The sequence below is a fragment of the Temnothorax longispinosus genome, chromosome 6 (assembly GCF_030848805.1).
Source record: "Temnothorax longispinosus isolate EJ_2023e chromosome 6, Tlon_JGU_v1, whole genome shotgun sequence".
Classification (NCBI taxonomy): Eukaryota; Metazoa; Arthropoda; class Insecta; order Hymenoptera; family Formicidae; genus Temnothorax; species Temnothorax longispinosus.
In genome coordinates, this window is record NC_092363.1 from 14,610,441 (window position 1) to 14,632,978 (window position 22,538).

The 22,538-nt window shown below is 39.5% G+C and overlaps 1 protein-coding gene across 6 annotated transcripts in view; it reads left to right on the forward strand.

Moving 5' to 3' along the window:
• Nrt (Neurotactin) overlaps window positions 1-16,856 on the forward strand; it is a 48,552-nt gene extending 31,696 nt beyond the window's left edge. For 2 of the 6 annotated variants that reach the window (XM_071781378.1, XM_071781379.1), the window contains exons 3-7: window positions 9,717-9,914; window positions 11,648-11,861; window positions 11,980-12,475; window positions 12,654-13,328; window positions 13,455-16,856. In XM_071781378.1, the coding sequence (XP_071637479.1) occupies window positions 9,717-9,914; window positions 11,648-11,861; window positions 11,980-12,475; window positions 12,654-13,328; window positions 13,455-13,845 (1,974 nt within the window). In that variant the 3' untranslated portion in view covers window positions 13,846-16,856. Of the gene's footprint in view, window positions 1-99; window positions 1,404-8,965; window positions 9,367-9,716; window positions 9,915-11,260; window positions 11,561-11,647; window positions 11,862-11,979; window positions 12,476-12,653; window positions 13,329-13,454 lie in introns of those variants that run through there. The other 4 variants (XM_071781381.1, XM_071781380.1, XM_071781384.1 and 1 more) reach the window with 4 other exon arrangements.
• The last annotated feature ends 5,682 nt before the right edge of the window (window positions 16,857-22,538 follow it).

Consider the following 22,538-nt stretch of genomic DNA (forward strand, 5'->3'; position numbering starts at 1 on the left):
GATTTCACACTTTGATACATACATTTACGTTAAAATGGTTCGTACCCACGGTTGATTTTTCTTTAATCAGTTCTTTTCAGTTCGCGTTAAAAATATTTAATTTATATTATTATAATTTTAATAAATATTTGTTTTTTAAAAATGTACTAGATGCCCAAAGCTTCCAATTTACGTATCACAATAAGTAATCTGTAACTTTGCGCAAAAGTTAGAAAAATTATACTCGAGTAATATCATGTATCAAACTTGTAATTCGACTTGATTTATCGCTTCATGATTTTCTTTTGCTTTATGATTTACTGTTTGCTGTTTAAATCCACTGCATTTTGTTTGGCCCAACGTTGCAATTACACCTATATAACGCTCGCCACTTCGTTCTTCTTTATTCACATGATTTGCGTCTGCGATACGTTTAGTTGCCGTGCTGGTTGTTTCATGGGCGCCGTAATTTGAGCGTAGAGATATATTGCGAGATGAAAGATCGCGATGCCAGTCGCCGCGGTGGAAACACCCGGGGCGCTATTAGAACCGGTCACATAATGCAACGCCGAATCCAGGCTTTACGATCACGCGGTTTCGCCCAGCATCTGCCATCACCTCCGGCTCCGGAGAGTCGGCGGATACATAAGTCACTGCACATGCCTAGTACCCAGCACGTCTGTAGACGTGCGTACATAATGTACTTTCTAGATACTAGCGCGGCAGAAACGGAGACATGAAGAAAAGTGGAAGAAGAGAGATTGAGAGAGATTGAGAGAGAGAGAGAGAGAGAGAGAGAGAGAGAGAGAGAGAGAAAGGAAGAGAGAGGGAGAGAACGAATAGTCTCTGTCGAGAGGATGACTGTACAATATCGTCGGAGGACAATGAGCCGAGAGAGAGAGACTGCAACGCAGTGAAACCTGACAAAATACCTAGACGCGTTTTAGGAATGCGAATTCTCGTTCTCTTCAAGATTGTGTGTTGTCATTTGACTTAACTACCGTAATATTTAATATTCTCTCGTCCGGTTCAAATGGGTATTAATGTTTTATGATAGTTCCTTACGATGCCGAAGAAACTATCCTCCTTTACAATCATTACATTGTAGTTGTACTGCTTTCGGACGCGAATATGTCAGACGTAATTTTGCTATTATACTATTGATATTATTTTCATTTTTAAGCTTTTTAATCACTTTATTGATGGTGATCCGGATTTGCTAAGAAATATCAATTTTAACATTCCAACTAGAGATTTAAGACAGTACTCAATCTTTCATATCGGGCAGTATCTTTGTATGGATACTTTGTATGGGACAAATTCTTGGATTAATAGGTTGATGATGTCTGCGAGCAATTATTCCAATAGGGTGGATGGATAAACTTCCGAAAAAACCTCCCACAACCGATTTTGATAAAATACAGGTATGTAGTACTCACTAAATGTAGTCGAAACCCACAGTGTTAAGTTCCACAAATGCTTAGTTTCCGAGAAAAAAAAATTGATTTTTCGACAAAATTAACGTCTTTCATGTTCTTGTAATTAAAAAAAAAAAATTATATTTCACTCTATGAATTGAGAATAACATTAGAAAAAAGATAACCAATTGTTGTGTAGGTGGAAAAGTGTATGCGTGGAAGCAGTAGGTTCCGCTCCCCTGCGGGGGGCTCCACTACCGTTAAACTAGACACATAGTGTGTCTTGCAAAGTACATACGTGAACTTTCCACGTGGAAAGTTGTAAACCCATGTGGCACCTCTGCAGTGGGCGATATGAAGTGGACCTCGTTTCGCGTGGAAAGTTGTAATGAGTCAATTAAATGAAAATAAAAAAATGCTTAAATTTTTAATTTTTAATAGATTTATTATGTCTTCAACCAGAATATACTTCTTTAATATCTGAAATTAATTTTGAAAAGGATCTAAATTGTGTTTGAATACATACAACTTTATTTAAACATTTTATGCCTTTATCTTTCTTATCGGTAAAAATCCATTTAAGGGCATTTATTTGGAGGCCAATTGAAACATTTCCACCAAATAATACGTAAATTGAGCGTGGAAAGTTTTCGGAAGTTCATCCAATAAATCAAACCAAAGTCTTAGCTTGGATATAAAAACGCTTTTTGTATTAGATTTTGTAAAATGTATGTTATTCTCTTTCTCTCACTATGTATGCTAAAGGGTATTTTCTTCCGTTGATAAAGATTATTATTATTATTATTTTATTATTATTAAAAACAGTGTTCTGCGCGACGTATATGTAATATATAAGTTAAATAAATTAATTGTGTTATACGAAATTTTAAAATTTTTTATCGCCGCTTTGGAAAATTTGAACGCAAAATGTATTGCCGCGAGAAATTGGACAGTAAAATAAGATAAAATGTATGGAGCGGATATATAAATCGGATGCGATAATCTCGAATGAAAAAAAAAATGAGTCCGCGCAAAAGGGACGACTAAAAAGAGTTCGAATATAATAGCCGGTTGATTTACATCGCGGAAAGATTACGAAAATCGGGAGGGGAGCTTTCGCAATAACGACGTTTCGTGTCGAGAGTCTCCCGCGAAGTGCGAAACGGCAAACGCGGGATTAACGGTCGCCCGATCTTATCATGCAAACGCTATCTCGATTTTTCAATGTGGCATGAATAATTTATTCGCTCATATACACGCGAATTTACATATATATATACATATATATATATATATATATATATATATATATATTTTTTTTTTTCCAAAAAGAAAAACAATAATCATGATATTATTTACAGCCTTCCTATACATCGAGCAGAATCTTGTCAAAAAGAAATGTAAGAAATCGAATACCAAATCTATTGGAAATTTTCGCGTATCCTTGACTCCGTTTACCGCGTAATAATACACTCGTATTTTCGTGTATTCCGCGATCCCGTTACCGGTTTGCAAATCGACCTCGCGCCCTCATTCGCGAACCAATGAATTCGGCAGACCGGAAAATTGGGGCTTTATTCCTTCGCGGTGGTCACCCTCGCTTCCGGCATGCCACCTGCGACACGATCTCGTCGGACAAAGAGAAAAAAGATATTATGGAACTGTGACGGCGCATTTTTAGAAACGGCCGTTTAGCGCTACACAACTTTGTTTAGCACTATGCTTTCGCGTTCGATCGATCAGTCTTATTGTCAGTCGGACGGTCGGACACGTCTAAATAAATGCAACGCTAATCAGAGCGCTAAGAGAGACCGTTGCATTTGATAGTTCGCTCGTTAATTTTTAGATCTCATCTAACATAAATAGGACGCTGAATCTTTTCTATAATGTCAATCGAAGATGAACTAAATCCGAAAAATGTGTATTATTTAATAAAATGTTGGCAATGTTAGATATACGACAACGCGTTTGTTTATGCAGAAATAATTCATGTTGCCGTTATGAAGCAAATGCAATTTCCCAGAAATGGCAGCGAATTATTCTTCGTGCGGAACTATTGTAAGTCTCTCTATAAAAGAACGCCCTTCGTGTGGTGCCACAATGGGGCGACGATGTCCGTTATGTGTCGTGATGAAGGATACAGTCGCAAACACGACGATTCGAGTATATCATCAGAAAACCTTGATATAATATACATGGTGGGTGTGAAATTGTAGCACAAGCAAGAACAAGGTGATTTCTGCCAAAATAAGTCAAAATTGTAGAATAATTTGTTTTCGTGCGAAGCTTTGTTTTCGAAATAAATAATAAGGCTCCTGGATGGTCAGCCGAGAACTCTGCGTTGACGGTGGCGACGTACCGTCGCGGCAGAAATCAGAACTCTCTCCAATGGAGAATTCTGTCCTTTGTGACATGTTGACAACCTATTTTGTTGTGCATGCTATTTCTTTATTATTCGCTCTGTGCTTGTGCTCTAACGTTTAACGTATTCGTGAAAGTCGTAAAATTGACCGAAAAGTAAGATTTGCATGCGGAAGGAACGTTTTCACCTTCTTTCGATAGTCGTTAAACGGCTGTTTTTCCCGTATGTTTAGGCTTAATATTTTATGACTGTTTGTTTATTGTCGAGGGAAAAGGGTAGTTTTCGGCCAATTTCGGAAGTGTTCTGAAACAATCTATAGTGATGTTTTATTGAAATGTCTTTTTATTTGAAAATGGCATGCACAACAAAATTGGGTGTTTTCCTCGCCTCGATAGTAAGAATCCAATATGGCCGCGGTGACCATCCAGGAGCCTTAAGTACACGTGCACTTGACTATGTCTCGACTAACGGATCTTGCTATAGACATAGGCAATGTCATTATTTGTTTCTTATCAAACCTATTATGTTGCTTAGCTATCAGTTTCTGCCAAGTTTTTGCGATGGCAAGATATCTTGCTTTAGGAGCTTGTGGCGGTAAGTCCCACAAGAAATTATTCAATCATAGTTGAATTTGAGAAGAATAATTGACTGTGATTGGTCAATTTCTTAGGGCTTAAGGCTTAAAACACCTATTGTAGACTGGGACACATGCGCTGCAGCTTGCTACTACAGCAACGTTATCCAAATCATTGGTACGCATTTCAAGAATTAAAAGCTCAACTCACCTTAGCAAAAATTCCTGAGTCCGTGATTAAAAGAGCACGGCTTTGCATTCAACAGGGAGGCCAACAGTTTCTTAAGTAAAATTAAAGTAAGAAATTAAAAGATTCATTTCCGAGGTCTCCAAACAAAAACACGAACAGAAATAGCAGTTTATATAGTCAAGTGCACGTGTACTTTTGATAGATTGTCAAAATCGTTTATTTCGAAAACAAAGCGTTGTACGAAAAAAAAAATTACTCTACAATTTCGTCTTATTTTGACATGAGGAATCACCTTGTTTTCGCTTGTACTACGATTTTGCACCTATCCTGTATAATCCACGTTATTCTGAGCATCACATAATAATAATTATCCCTTTGTTATTAGTAGCCAGATCAAGGTTTTCAACATCATTGAATCGAGATATACCCTGTATTAAAATCGAGCTCGCTCTTTCTGCGACGTTTCGCGCATTTGACAAGATAGTTGCGACATAAGTAAAACTGCAAGACTGCAAAGTTAAAAAATACAGCCGATTTGACTCTCGGAATCCGATTCCGATATATCATTCATGGAATGGGGTTTTCACAAGACTTGGCCACATAAAAAACATAACAAGTGTTTGGTTCAGACAGGAAGGCACTGTGTGTGATGATACATTTATTCTCGCATTTATTGCATGTCGAGCCACGTGCTCGCTCTCCACCGAGAACTGGCAGCCGGAAATAGATTCCGTTTTCAAATGAGAAAGCACCTCGCGCTGGTCTTTTCCTTACAAAAGCTGCTTCTTACATCAGTGTTATTCACTACCGTCTCACGCATTAGAGTGGATTCGAGATTTAAATCACTTTATCGGCTTAACGTCTTAAACTTGAAACTTTCTAGCTTCACCAGCTGTTGCAAGTTTCTTATTGTCGTTACCTTCAACATTTCCAAGATTTCATTTATTACGTAATAATGAATAAAACACCAACGTAAATTAGACGTGAAAGCATGGAATTGTACACTGTTGGAAAATTTATGTTAAATATAACATAAATCGCATGTCTCAAACGGTCCACTCAAATTTTTGTGTTAATTTAACATAATATGGATGTGTTAAATAGTAACACCGATACTATGTTAAAATATTTCAACAGAAAAGAAATGTAATTCTGATCGTAATTTGAGGTTAATTATGTATACATTTAACATAACTTTTATGTTAAAATTAAAATTGTAAGATAAAATCAACACTCTTTTTCTGTAAATTTTAACACGTTTAATAAATATGTTCAAATTGTGATACTTTAATATATTTCTTTAAATTATTTTAATAATTTTACATTTTAAATTTGTTAAGTTCAATTAACATACCAGGCATATATTAAATCTACACATGTATGTGTTGATTATTTTACACAAAAATTTTAACAAGGACCTTTTTTAACAAACTTACAAAAATTTTCCAACAGTGTAGGTTTGGCTTAGCCGCGAAATAATCCTCGACTTGTCAGTGGGATAATATATGGCCGATTGTAACGAGCGTTTATTAAATGTATCCTGCGACCTGAAGAATCGCAGTCACGATGCGTGACCTTGAGACACCCGTTGCGTGAAATTTATTTATAGAAATTTGGGCGCGGAATCTCCCCGAATGACACTCGGGAGAAATACGCATACTTGAACCTGGAAGCAACCGAGCGTTACCGTGTGCCCTGTAATAAAAGGATACTTCGCATCTCCAATTTTAATCTTCAATCGTCTGCACTTAGGTACTAGCATTGACACATAGAACCTTCTTTTGCAAAGTTTCTTTTAAAGATGTTCGCAGCTTTCCTCATCTTGAGTCTGTAATTATTTTCCATCTGTAAAATGAATATTTCTATAGAAAGAGCTAGTCTTGGAAATAATTGTTCGCCTTAAAAATTGTTCGAGTCTACAAAATAACTGCAGTGATACAGAAAATTGAATATATTACTTGAAGTGGGCGCGGAGCAAATGGATCGTCGTCCGCATAGTAGAGTCTAATGGGATTATCATGGCAGATATTACATTTATTAATAACATCAGGTTTTTTTTAAAAAGAAAGCTCGAGGACTCACCAATATCGTATAAATGCACATCACACGTGCATGCGTGCGTGCGTGCGTGCGTACGTGCACTCGGAGACACATGTGGCGAGCGACCGCGCCACGCGACTCCACTTGAGAGCATTCGAGGTCCAAATATAGCAAGCACGTACGTACATATAAGCACCAAGCACATCCCTACGAGCGAGAGTACGAGATTCAATGCCTCGAATAATCGGCTGACGCGCGGAATTGGACGATCTAAAAGAGTCAGAAGCGCGGGTATGAAGAAACATCTCGCTTTAATTGGTGCTGCGGAATAGCACAAATTAATGGCTCAGACGCTCCAAAATTATAACGGAGCTCTGCTAGTTGAGTTTAACTTGTCTCAATGCGTTTAATACAATCTCCATTCGATAATCTGCAAAGTATTATACACAAGAAAAAAATTTAGTTGCTTAAATTTGATATAGATTTAATCCAGAAAAAGAATCCAGATACCTATAATTATTTCTATCAAATATTCCAGTTACAAAATATCAAGATAACCAGAAATTCTGTTTGAGATAACCAGAATATATTTCTGTACACGTCTTGTTGATGTCTTATTAACGTTCAAAAACACACATTTTTCTCATTATTGGATTATAAAAAGTACGTTTAATGACTAAAAATATTTTAAATTTTGATTACACTCTCTTTTTACGTTTTTTTTTACGCGATTTTTTTTATGCGGTTTTTCTAAATAACGCGGTTTCTCGAAAAATTGTAATCTCTCCTGTACATGTATAGACTTTAATTTTAATTTCTTTATTAATAACGAATTAATAAAAATTTTTTTATCGAACACCTGTCCCTCCATATATTATCATGTTGAAAAAACGAGTAAAAACCGTAGACAGACAGTAGGCAAATAAATCATAATGTGATAATAAAAAAAAATTTGGTTAATTACATAAGTATATGTACTACTTTTTATTTAAAGTGTCCATATTGCACCTCGAGAAGGATACTGTCACAACTCAAAAAAATTCAATTTTGAATTAAATAATTAAACCCATAAAAAGTATATGCCTAAAATGTTAGCTACATTATCACAATAGTGTCACAAGCCTATATATGGGCTATATGCGAAATCCGCTGCACGGGGCAGAAGTGTTATTATTCTTTTAAACTGATTATATTGCGGTTTCCTGGATGAATCTGTCATAAGTGAATCGACAAGTGAATCACAGCAGATTCAAGAAACAGTATAAATTTTATTATAACAAAAGATATCGTAATTGTAATTACGTTAGTTACCTCACAATGAAAAAAAATTGAATTAAATTTGTTTTTCCACTCTCCTGAAAATTGTGAATTTTTGAGTTGTAACAGTATTCTTCTCGGAGTGGAATATGCTGTCAGCGCGCACGCACGCACACGCACACACACACACAGATCCTAGAGAAGTAATCCATTTTCTCAATATATATTACAAAAGGTTTTTTATCACATGGTTGGCTTAAATACAAGTACTTTTTACACGGTAGACGCATACCGAGTGAAAAAAACCATGTAATAAGAAAACTTTCCCAAATAGCACCATTTTTTACGCGGTTTTTCAAAATAACAGTTTTTTTACGTGGACCATATCTACCGCGTAAAGATATATCTTTTTTTTTATTTACATCTAAAAATTAAGAAGCTTTAGAGATGTTGTCTGATGTAACTTTACCAAAATAGCATGATAGCATGATAGTAATTATATTGAAACGCGATTCTTCCAACGTAATAACATGGCAAAGTCGATTTATCGCAAGTAGGAAGCATTGAACTTTTGCAGCCGATTACGCCTTGCGTCAAATGGCGATATCAAGAAGATGATTCAAGAGCAATATATGTCTGTTTAATCTAGTTGGGTAAAGGTTTACGTACTAACGGTTCTGGCAATCGTAAAGCTATTAACTTAAATTGTACATCCTGCAGTGTTCATGGAACTCGTTGTAATTGATAGCAGAAGTTTCAAGTACCTTCAAGTCGCTTTAAACGAGCGTACTAATTCTAAGCATTACGATTATCCGTGATGTTTCCAGAGCTGCACTACAGTTCACGCTAAGGATGGCATTGTATATTTGGTGGTTTGACTTCAATATATTTGAAAGATACGATGCGTAAAATATATTAATTACACAATTATGTCTTGTACTTCCCGTCTCTCTTTGATTCTTTAGTCTTCGAACGGGTTTCTAAAATTGCATTTATAAAACTACATATTTCGCATAATATATTTTCCTTTTGTAAACATTTTTTTCGAGCGTTGGCGTTTATTTTTCTCGCTGTTACTGCACCTCTTTTAAAATAAACTCCTTATTCACACGTGGATATAGAGTTCTATCTCTGTTTACTCGCAGACAACCAGGCTCGATTCGAACCGAGATATTTGAGGTATATGACATCCCAAGGCAACTGGCTCCGAAATGTAGCGCATAAGATCGAACCAGCGGTCGCGAGTTATCGTCCTGAAAGCGTTCAAGTCCAAGGTTTCAAGACTCCGAAGAGTGGTGCTAATACTCTAAAAATAATAATCTGTCGCGCACACGACAGAAAAGAAGAGCGTCTGGACTCCGGACGAACGTCTGGCGACGACGACGACGATGACGACGACTGCGCATCGTCATCCGCGGTCGCTCTTTGTCCCGTCGAGGTTGACCTTGATTCCACTGTCAGCTCTTCGATGCTTCGAACTTAAATGATCACCTTGGTTTTCAACCCCGACGAAACTCGACGTTCTATGGCAAACAAATGTCGTATGGTAGCACTAAATATGTTCTTTATGTGTGGCAAACAGCCTCCGTATTCAATTCTTTCTGTTTTTTAAAGGATGAGCTCATTATATTCGTTCCACTTTAAGTGCGGGATATAGAGAGAAAAAGAAAGTTTATCTCACACTATTCTTTAGAATAGAATAAAATTGCTAAAACAATAATTTCCTTCAAATTATACTGTTCATGCTGCTCTTTTATCTTTAAAGAATACGTTACGAGAAAAGTAGCTAGGTGAAAGAAGAGCAATATCGTCCTTTAAAGGGACGGATGTCAAAGATCGATTTCTCCTATTTTCGGCACGTAACTATATAAGTATAGCTTGCTTAATCAATTTCAGGATGACGAGACGAAACCGACGGAGCCCGCGGATGCGGAATCAACCCCGGCGGTGACAAAGGAGACCGAGCAAAATGCTTTGTCTGCGGAAAAGCCTACCACGCCCGCTAAAGATTCTAAGGAGAAGGAAGGGCGAAAGGGAATCTTGAACGCTATTCGGATACCTTTGGTGTCGTCCGTTTTCCCCAAAAGGAAAAAAGTAAATGTCGCTTGAGCTAAAAAAATATTTTATCTCAAATTTTCTGAAGACAGATAACATCGAAATAATTTGGAAGTCAGATTAGGTAGCTATATAATACCCAGTTGACACAGAGCATTGGTTACATTACATCTATGTTATAATTTCGCACTCAACAATGTAAATGTAATATAATAACATGTGTGTCAATGCTCATTATCGACTGGGTAGAAGCTCGATTGGTAATATTTAGAATTGATCCACATCCAGGTTTGCGTTTAGTTGCGCAACGAAAGCTCATTGTGGTAAAGATTAACTCTATTCTCCTGCGAGAGAAATTCTCGTACTCGACATTAATTTATCTAGACGGTGAGAATATAAACTGTCCGAGCGCGATTTCACCGTTTTTTTTTTTTTCTTTAACCGGAATAACAAAACAACATAAAGGAGGAAAGCGTATTTTTGTGCGACTGCGACGCAACGAGAATGCATAAAAATCATATAGCCAACTTGTATTTAATCCGTAAGCCGTTTATTCGAGAAGCTCGCGTACTCAAATCTCGAGCACGTACGACTCTTTCTTGAGATGTTTTCTATCCTGTTCCAGTATCTTCTTTTTCGTCTTTCTGAACTCCTCTCTCGGTTTCTCTTGCACTCCAAGCGCGAGATAGCTTTGATGCTACGGAATATGTATAAGATACTCGTCTGAAGTAGCGAACCCACGCAAAAAGTGGAAAACAAATTGTAACTTTTTTATAAGGAGATTTTGTTTACTTTCCGGCGTTGAACTAATGAATCTTGTACATGAATCCTACTTTGGATTATGTCAAATCGCGGGGAAATCTTGAACGCGTGATCGAGTAAATTAATAATAACGTCTCGCTTGCGTATGACGTAGTTAATATTCATAATTCTATAATATTATGGAAGATATCCTATAGGTAGAGTTTCTGAGAGAGGTTCCGTTAAAAAGGCATATGATACGTGTAGAACGCATGCACTGAGTAGATATTTGTATCCAGATGTAAATTATACCTGTGCGAGTGCCGATTCCTTTTTGTTCAGCTGTTTCGCGTCTTTCGCATCTTCGATGTACCCAGTGCACAGTGTCGCATTTAATTTTAATATTCTCATATTAGGATATTATAGTTATATAAATTTTCTACATAAATAAATATAATTTTTTTTTTTTCAAAAAACTAGATTTTTATTAAATATATATTATAATATACAGGGGGTATCAGACCACCCGTCACCCGATTTTTCCACAAACGCGAGGTAAGGAAGTTGGAAAGAAATATTATCAAATGAGAATATTTCCGTTTTCCGGAACTGACCGGAAGTAATATCAACTACTTATCTTATCAACAGTACTTATCGCATCAACAGGAATAGTAGCAACTATAATATAAGGTCAACTTTGAAATCTTAAATGGGAATGTAATGTCATGTAGAAAATATCGTTGGATAGCATGACAAAAGAAACATCTTTTATTTGAACATAATCACAGTATATCCCACCGTTGAGAAGAAACGACCGGTAAATTAAAAGATAAAGGCGTCGAAATAAAAACGCAAAGTTTCATGTCCGAAAAAAGAAACATATTTTATTGTATATGTATATACAGAATGTCTATAGTAATTACCGAGCAACTTCTCGTGGGCAGGTAGAGCGAATTAAACTAAACAGAATTATAAATTAATACTCGTAGTTTGATTAATCTACTTTTTTCTAAATAATGCTTCTCTTCCAGGAAGTCGATGCCGAATTAGGACAGACTGGCGCCGCCGGATTAGCGAGTGTCGAGACACTTGACGACGGCGCTGCCGAAAAGAGTCCTATCACTAACGAAGATGGCATGGAAACCGTGCGACTCGACGGAGAGGATGGGACTGATCACGCTGAACCACCAAAGCATCCCTTGGCGGTGTTTATATCCACGCTCCGAAGACGCGTGGTTGCCTCAGGTACATGAATACAAAGTTTTATCTCGTGGTATTTAACAGCATATATATTCATTCGTATTAATCACAATAATATATATAAATTAAATTGATATATACTTAAACTCTCTGGCCTATATAGTGGTGACCGTGCTGGTCCTGCTCAGCGTCATCGTTATCATCTGTATCGCTTTCGCCGGACCCAGGAGAATTCCTACCCAGCCCCTGAAGAACGGCAAGTACATCGAGGCGGTGACGTCGTGCGGTCCAGTGCAGGGCATCCTCGAGGATGGCGCCTACGCGTTCCGTGGCATTCCATACGCGATGCCGCCGGTCGGCAACCGTCGCTGGCAATCGGCCGAATCTCTGAGCCGCATCGAGCACTGCTGGAACGGCACTTACCTGGCGCACAACACCTCGAACAGCTGCTGGCAGCGTGAGATATCCGGTCGCATGGACGGCGTCGAGGATTGCCTCTATCTTGATGTGTTTACACCAATGGTCGGATACGACTCCCCGTTACCCGTGGTCGTTATGATCGGCGCTGAAACTCTGAGCGGCGGCTCGCCCGGAGTGATGCAACCTTCAGCCAAGCTGGCGCGCGTCCGCGATGTCGTATTCGTGCGGCCAAACTTCCGGTAAAATATGGAACTTACTACTTAAACGCATTCCTGCCTTCGTCAGTCAAAACATTTTCTCTATCGTTGAACGTATATTTTAGCAAAATAATCAGTTTTTTATCAACTGGTTCACTGTTAACGTGAGTCCAAAATAATTAAAAGAATACTTACAGTTAAGATATTGATTACATTCCAGAATTGGAATTTTCGGATTTTTGGCGGTCGAACCACTCACCAGAGCGACCCACCCTCCAACTTCGGGCAACTACGGATTATCAGACATCATAGCAGCCCTTCAGTGGGTACAGTTGAACATCGAGAACTTCGGCGGCAACAAGTCGTCCGTCACTCTGTGGGGACATCGGGCGGGTGGCACTCTCGTGACGACGCTGATCGGCTATCGTCGAGCCAAAGCTCTTTTCTCGAAGGCGTGGATATCCAGCGGTAGCGCGATCTTTCCGGGCAGGGAGCTGGAAAAGTCTGAGAACATAAACAAACAATTTCTTGAATCGATTCGCTGCAGCGACGCCGCCTGCCTTAGAAGCAAGAGTGCCGAAGATCTCATGGACGCCGTGCCGGCGATGTGGTACGTGAGTAACGCGGGTCTGCCGGAAATGAAGGAAGCCGGAACTTCCTACATGGAAAGGAGGCACGAGTGGCTCGTTCTGGACGGCACGATTCTTCAGGAGCACGTCGGCCAGATCTTGGCGAATAAGGATAATCTTATGAAAGTGGTAATGGGCACCACCGCGCACTCCGGTACCCCGTCACGATATCTGTCACCGAATGTCACTCTTAACGCCACGCAAGTCGAGAGCATCATACGAGAATCTCTGCTCGGGACTTCGGGCTATGCAGACGAGGCTCTGAGGTGAGCGAGCGAATGTTACGATTAACGATCGACGATAGAGTACTTAGAATAGTTATTTTAAAATCTTTTTATCAATTATCATAAATAATAATAAAACGTATGTACATTATGTGTACTATTTTCTAGGCGCTACAATGCTACGTTGAAAGGATTGGTCACAATGATCTCCGACATTCGTGTAGTATGCCCGTTGTTGACGCTTGCCAGGATGAAAACCAACATACCGTTTTACGTAGCTACTCAGCCACGTCGACAGCATTTGGCAGATCCTGATAGCGATGCCGCGGCCATTCTGGGGACCTACGCTGCTGTTACGCCCGAGGAGAAGAGACACGTGTCGGCTATGCAACAGCTATTCAACCATTACGTGTGGCACGGCGAAGTCGCGCAGGCCGATCAATCGGGCGCGAAGCGAGTCTTGGTTGTCGGTCAGGACACGCTGCTCGCGAAAGGCTATCCAAACTGCGATTTCTGGATAGAGAAAAACATCGTACCTATGTACGGTCGAGTCGATTAAAAAATCTTTTTCGCTGTGCAAGTCTGCGTGCTAGGATCTGGGAACCCGCACCTCGAATGGCTCGCATTGTCCGTTGAAATTTCGCGGACGTTGATCCTCTCACGACACAGATATGTACTTTGACTACTTAAATAGATCGAATACGATAAACGGTCAATGAGATTACGCAGATTAACGAACAAAGATCATGCCTTTGTGGTGCGACGTATAGTAGTACCTGTCTAATCATGACAATTAATTAATGTAAAAGCCAAAATATAAAATAGCGATAAAAAAAGGGAAAGAAGTAAAGAAATGTATGTAGATATCTGTGTATACCGACGTGAGTTCGTTCTCAATGCTGAAGTATGACGATATTTTACAAACTGTATAGCAACGAGAAATGAATGTTGTTCTTTGTATCCGAGATAAACGAGCGTCTGACCACAAGGCACGATGGACTTTTATGTATGTGTATAAATGTGAATCAAACTGTAATATATTGCATAAAGGCAGCAAAGTGTGCCGAGGAAGACGCGTAGGGGAACACGAGCATAGCTTAGGAAACAAAAGGATCGACAGTTATATTATACAATTACATATTCTTGTAAGGCGTGAGTAAGTGAGTGCGAGAAGGATAAAAGGAGCAACAATCTTCGACAGTCTTCTAAGATCTCCGGGTCAATCGCATTTTCGATGAAAATTTCGCTAATTCGAGCGTAGGACCGACCGACGTCTCAAGTTGAAAATTTTTGGCTTATTACGCAAAAAGAGTATCTTATTCTTCATACGTCTCTTCATATTCAGCTCATATTAGACATAAAATAACGTAAAAAAAACTCAATATAAACCAATAGTTAATAGATTATTGGCGCATTACCTCAGCGAGAACGAATTCGTATCCCTACACATAACGGACCATGCTCTTCTACTACGGGAAGTATTCTTAGATCAGGAGGTTTGTCTCTCTGGGGAATCACAATAAGTGGGACATGTGCGTTTATGGAAACGGTATTCTATTCGGACGGAATAGCTTTCCTTTATACTAGCAGTTTCTTCTTTTGTATGAAAATACATTTTTTTATTATCGGTATTTCTTTACACATTTATAACTTATTGCTAGAGAAAGCGGTTCTCTTCTACGGCGAGGGAATTGCAGACTGAACGAATATACGAACAGTATTTATCTATCCATTTAATGAATCTTCGTGAAGGCTTTCTGTAGGGAATTCAGATTGAAACTGCCAAATTTGGTACTTTTTATACTGCGTAACATTACATTACATTATTCGCTTGAATGATAAAAATTCTATCGTTGCATAGTATTCGGACTTTGCGCATATAAAAGATAAAAATAAGCAAGCTACTCGCACGATCGATAACTTTCCTGCGCGTTTCTCTTCCGTAAACGCGACTCGTGTCCCGGAAACGATAACGATCTTGATATATTCTTCTATGAATCTTTTTTTACATTTTTACGATTTACGATTATTACTCAATGTGTTATTAAGTATAATTTATTTTCACTAATATGTGATAAAGTAGCACTTACTCGAGAAATCTGTACGTTGTTTTATTTTATAGATAGGTCGTCTTGCATAATTAATTAATTTCCATTATCTTAATATTATCCATGCAAATAGAACAATGGCATTCGTAACAAACGTCCGTTGTGACTGATCGCAAGTGATTAAGAGTTCCACGGAATTCTGAGTATAATTGCTAGTATATCTTCATCCGTACGTGGAAGACATTTGGATCTTTTGAGAATATCTATAGCAACGAAACCACATAGTATACATATAACGAGCGTTGTTTTTTATATAAAGGGATAAATTTCAGAATAGTATGTATAATTTTCTGAATATTTTGGATATTTGCTTCTACGTACGTGTTGCCGCGACTCTTTATGCGCGGAGATTAATATGTAAACGCATGTACGTTATCTCCTCGAGCAAGTAAAATATATGTGTACGTACTCACCGCGTACAAATTGCATATCCTCGTACAACTTGATTGCAATTACAGTGTGGCTAGGTAATACATGCAAGAAATATTACTGGTGACTTATTGTACTCTTGAATGTTTAGCGATACTAAGGCAATTGCATTCCACCGAAACTTCATGCAAGTGCTTGTGTTATTCTGCTCTTTATTCGCTTCACTTTCGGACGTATGCTATAATCACAATAAAACCATACACCCGATAAAAACAGTACGTGGATCCACGTTATTGCTACGTGGATTCGACGTGGATTCGACAAAATTACGTGGATTCGACGTGGATGTGACGTGACTGTTTTTATCGGGCAATAGCTAAATTATTCTCGGATTCAGAATGTCGTTTAGAATATTCTCTGTATATTTTAATATTTTTTAGAGAGATGATCGCAACGATCTAACAATAAGCGAAATAAATATACTTTTTTAGCAAGTATCCTTAAAAAAAAGAACTTTAATTAATGTATTAATTATTGAAAGATAGATATGATTCTAATTCATAAGCATAATATCGACACGACAGATGATTCGTCGACTTATTTATACGGTGCGATAGTATTTTGATATATATCGCGAGTTAATTATAAGTATAGAGCGAGAAATTGATTTGTATGTATTATATATCGCCAGGCCTCGTACTATCGGGTATATATCCCAGCCGGAACGCCGACGTCTATAGACGTCGAATTGACATCTTATAGATGCCGATTCGACATCTATCGACATCTATAGACGTCGAAAAGACGCTAGCATTCCGGCTGGGATATATATATATATATATATATATATATATATGTGTGGAAAGAGTTTCTCTCAGACTGATTTAAATTTTATATACGTATTCACATTTAAAAAAATTGTATTTATTTCAATGTATTATTGTCAAAAGCCGCTGTCGAGGCTATTTGCACATCTTGATATTGGCGCGGTGTGCATTTGATATTCACTGATCGTATTTTTCTTATATTATCACACTGTAATACAATTTTATACTGTATCTACGATACCATCAATAAAAGAATTATACATGAATCAGCATTCGATAAAATATTGCGACTCAATGTGGGCTAATGGGAAAAATAGGAGCTCTAACAGAATTGATATATTTCATACATGCTAAAAATATAAATAAAACAGTGCGTTATCCATAAACATTTTTTAAACCCTATATACGTCTAATAATTGATTCTTTCAGATATAAAGTTTATAACATTGAATATAAAAAATGACATTGCAAAAAAATTAATCTTTTAATTAAGCATCATAAACGCATATGAATATAACATAATATGACATATAATAGAGATAAAAACATACTTGATGTGATACAGTGCCAGACTAGAGTCAAGCTCAACAGGGTCTTCTTTCCCCGCTAATTTTTCCAAGCCCGTTCCCTTGGCAGTGGTTTCGCTAGATAGTAGATAGGGACAGTGGGAATCTCGTTAATCCATTCATGCGCGTCACTAATTAGATGACGAGGCATTTGGCTATTTGTATCACGTCCTTTTGGCGCGTCTTACCGCTTCGGGGCAGTGCGGTTCCTGATAACAACGGGTGCCGGCTCGAGCGACCCTGCAGGTTGACTATTGGATCGCTCATCTGCGGTTACCCAATAACAAGGATACGAGATCCAGCATAACTTTTGTTCTTTATTATCACCTATATCTTATAGTAACTGGCCTATCTATAGCACTCTTGGCAAGTCCTCCCGCAGGAGGGAAACCCATCTGACTGATCTGCCGCGGGATTCCTGCGTACGGGCTGGAAAAATTATTTAAGAAGAGTCCCCTACTTGGGGAAACGGAACTTGGCCGGCTTAGTGTGTTGCCGTTACCGCGGGGAGTCACGTAAAGGCGACCGCCCGTGTGCCGGGGCGGTTCGGTCACACGGCTCTGCCGCCGCTCAGTGCCCATCCGAGCGACTCGCATCACTGATGTCCACGGCAAAAGTGCCGGCATAGATTAAAATCGGGAGTGTAGAATGCTCCCGAATAAATAAATAAATAAATAAAATATTGGGTGGATCAGGTCCCAGACCGTCGTTTATGTATAAAATTACATCAGTGAGCTAGTGCCAAGAGTTTTTAATCTGCAGCATCGCTGCTGTTGAGGCGCAAAGGCGCGTACGTTATAATCCATAAACATATGGAAGAGTTCCACTGAGCTCCTGAGTGCTTGGAGTGTTAGCGTTCTCAGCGAGCCTCTGTCTTTAATTTCCAATTTACGAAGACAGGTAATAGTGTCTTTGGGCATTGCTCCTCTTGTCCCGATAACTATCGGGAGGATCATACAGTCTTTCGCCCCTAATTTGGGCTTTAAGCGGGCCTATGAGGGACGCATATTTGGCAAGCTTGTCCCTCTTGCCTCTCTCTAAGAGATCGCCATCCTCATGGCAGATTGTTACATCAGCCACAAAGACCCTTTCCCGATACTGTATGATCAGGTCTGGTTGGAGATTCCTCAAATGAGGGTCCTGTAGTCGAGCTTCTTTCGTTATCGTCATTCCACGTTGCCCCAAAACGTGGCGCTCTATGAAGTCTCGAATATCATTGTGGCGTTTAATACGACCAGACTTGGTGTACACGCACTGCCCCAGTATATGACCCAGTGTCTCGGGTTGAGCCTTGCACTTACGGCACATGACACCGCTGTTCTTAGTGGCTCTGTTCAGCGACACCTTGTTTGCCGCGACATTGGCTCTTAACTTGAGAGCCGTAATATACCTGGAAGGTTTCAACAGGTTAGGCCGGTATAACCATTCATTACCCACCTTATCGTCTTTATAAGCTGGCACACCCTTGCCTTGGGACGGTAATTCCGCCCATTTGTGCCATTCATTCGCTTTGGCCTTATTTTTATAGCCGTCGATCTGTTTGATCGACTCTAAGGGCCAGCCCAGTTTGGCCACGTACGCCAAGCGCTTTAGTTTGTTCTCTAATCCCGACGCCACTACTAAGGCTTGGATCGCCGGATCGCTGTTATTCAGAAAGCGAAAACCAGCTTTTAACATTGCGGACGTTACAACAATACCAAGCTTGGGAAAACCAATGCCGCCATCGCGCTTAGACGCGTATAGCAGACCATCTGCTGTAGACATTGGAAGGTGCAGATAGTCTTTCACCGCCGTCCTTAGTGTTTGGTCCAGTTCATTTAATTCTGTGGCACTTACTGTGCCCGCGGTGAAGGCATACAAGAAGTGCGGCAAAACATACCGCGCCAAAAGTTCAACTTTTTGATGTGGCTTCAGGGGTAGCCTTTTAATTCTTGGGAGCGTGTCCCTTAGCCGCGCAATTGCGTGCTTAGTAACTACTCCTTCCCACGGAGTAACCTGAATGCCTAGGTATTGCAGTGGCTGAGCAGGGCCGCAATAGGCGATCATCTCGCCATTGCTGTGTATTTCTGGATCCACCATATACCAATTAGTCTTGGTGGTAACAATACCAAAAGCAACGCACTTCCCAATTGATAGTGCCATTCCCCATCGTGAAAGGAAGCCGACGAGCTCATCCATAAGCCGACTCGCCGCTTCTCTAGTGTTTGCAATGAGTATTATATCGTCGGCAAAGGCCAGGCACGACATACTCAGGCCGTCCTTGATTTGGAAGCCTTCCATTCTTTCAAGTCTGTCTATAATCAAATCCATGCAGACGTTGAAAATAAGCGGAGACAGAGGGTCTCCTTGCTTGACTCCTCTTCTCAATTCAATGTCGAACGTTTCGTCGCGACATTTCATGGTAGTTTTGGCTCCTTTATACGAATCCATTATCAATGCCACCACCTCCTCCGGCAGCCCTTTTCCGAGTAAGGCGTACCTGATAACAGGGTGCGGGAGGCTATCAAACGCCTTGGCTATGTCCACCTGAGTGGCTACAATTCCTTTATCTTTCTTTGCTAGTGCGAGAACTTCGTTCAGCAAGTTGATGTTATTATAACATCCCATCTCCGGCACAAAGCCTTTTTGCCGTGCATTCAGGTGAACCACTTTCCTTAGACGCTGATCCATGATACCCCAATATGATCTGCTTAATATTGAGGAGATAGTAATCGGCCTGTAATTGGCCGCTACTGAGGGGTCCTTCCCCTCTTTAATCAATAGTGTTGTTCTATTGCAGCGCCACGCGCTCGGTTGTTTCAATGCCAGCATGATTACATTAAAAATTGCGTGGAGGATATAGCCTAGCTCCCTCGTTTCTCATCAGATCTCCCTTGCGGAGTCCGTCAGGCCCGGCTGCCACCCTCAGCCGTGTAGCCTTGAAACGCTTCAAAATCTCCTCCTTGGAGATAGGATGCAGAATCTCTGCTGGATTATACGGCACCGTGGCCTCTCGCTCTTCCCGGCCAATATCACATCGACCCGGGCTTCCCCATAGCTCTTCGTAGAGCTTCTTGACGCTCTCAACTGTTGGACTTACTGGAACGCCTGTATCCAGCGTCTGGACATCCATACCCTCTCTTACCATCTTAGCGAGGATAGTGGGATTGTTCCTATACAACTCTTGTGTACGAGCATAAGCTCGGGCTTTGCGTTCACTTCTTCCTGAAAATCCTTTCCTCCGACTCCGATGTCTTCGGGAATTACCGCCTGTTTTCCCCGACTCCGGAGCACGGAACAAATTGATCGCCAGCTCATAGGCTGCGTCTACCTCCTCTTGCGTTATTGCCTGACCTTCACTTTTTGCCGTCAGGAGCTGGATAATGTGCTGTTGTAACTCCAGCGATTCCTTGGGCTCACTACTCTTGAGCTCCTTAAGCATCGCCTCAATGCAGGCTTGCCTCCAGTGTGCAGTTGACGTTGATTCGTCAAAGCTATATATATCGCACGGTATCTCCTCCTCATCTAAGAAGACATCCTCGGTCTCCTCCGGATCTACAAAGACATCATCGACCTCTGGCGGTGCACCATCCGCTTGTCGGTCCTCCTCGCTGAGGGGTTCTTGACTCTCGAGGCGCTGCTCTTTCCACCTTTTGTAGCACGCCTCACTCCTCTTGTCCCTTATTTGTTTCAGGGTTTTCTCCGGCATAAGCAAGGCCATAGCCTTTGCTATATTCGTCTCATCCTTGAGCTCTACCTCGAGCTCGAGCATTCTACTCACATCTTCGGCAGAGAAAACTCTACCTCTCCATCACCTTCGGAGCAGCTTGCTCCGATCTCACTCGGTTTCTTGCCACTGGGTGTACCAGCCTCTGATGCTGTGACAGGCCTCGTTGTGTGGTGAAGTTCCTGTCACAGTCCGGGCAGACGAACCGGCCCTGCTCTACGGTTCGCTGCCCATCACCTGCCCTGGCTGCTGGGCATTTTGGAAGGTGGCATGCGGCCGCCCGATACGACGCGTATGACTTGCCACATCGTTCGCATTTGTACCTGATGCTCAGGTGAGGGTGCACTTCCTCTATATGCCGGGCCTCATCTTTGACAGTGAGAGCCATATACTCTTAACCCTTAAGAGAGTCATAGTTACTCCCGCCGTTTACCCGCGCTAGCTTGAATTTCTTCACGTTGACATTCAGAGCACTGGGCAGAAATCACATTCAGTATCAAAATGTGATATCATACTGAGATGTATCATATTGATATCACACAATCGATATAAAAAAGATATTAAGAAGCAGAGAGAATGTTTTTTATAATACATTTATTTCCAAAATGTTGTCGGATTACATAAGGCAACATGAAGAACAGATATAAAAGAGCTTTCATTATCTCGAAAAAAATGTTGCTTTGTGTTGAAATTACGTGATTGAGGCGTGTAGTATATAAAACATATAAATTTCATCAATTAATGTCATAAATATGTTATCTTCTACTTGCATGCTCTTGACCGAGGATATCAAACTATCAGTTTTACAATATACCAATTTATAGGTGACCCAGGATATCAGTGAAATGTGATTGAGATAAACACGAAAAAACGTGTGTATTAATAATATATAAACGCTATGATATGATATCTGGTTATTCTGCGATTTTTTAAGTGATTATCTAGTCTTATTAAAATTATGTCTGCGGAAATCTGTATAATTAAAAATTACTAAATTTTTTCGTAGCATAAAGGATAATAATTTCAATTTTATTGTAATAATTTAAACTTGTCTTTTAAAGTAACGATTAAATTCTTTGGTTTTGTCGCCGTAATCAGCGCTTAATAGATTATAAGTATTCCTGTGAAAGAGCATTACGCCTTACATATGGTATTCCAGACATACAGAATATATTTATATAATAGAATGTAGTCGTACATATTCTTTAACATAAATCTATTGGTATTATATTTTTTTTAATTTTGAAAGATTATTTCGTAACTGACAAATATCTTATAACTTTGTTACTATGGCAGATTGCTTGTTTCATATCTTTACTATTATCATGTAGACATTCTTCAAAAAACAGATTTTTGTATCACATAGTGATGGATATCGTATCTTATTAAGAAAAATTACTTATATCAATGTTCCCATAGGCCTATTAATAATGATGTGTGTCATGTTACATAACATTTTGATATATTCTCTCTCCGTCTCCTCTCATTCTGCATTTAATCCTTTTAATAAAATTCCAATTAATGTAATTTTTTTATTATTGTCGCTCTATTAAATTATCTGTTCTGGATAAATTAATCAAAGAAAAGGTGAACACATTGCAAAGACGAAGACAAATATTTTCGCCTCTCAAACATATTTATAACATATATAATAATAATAGAATAGTGCAAAAACA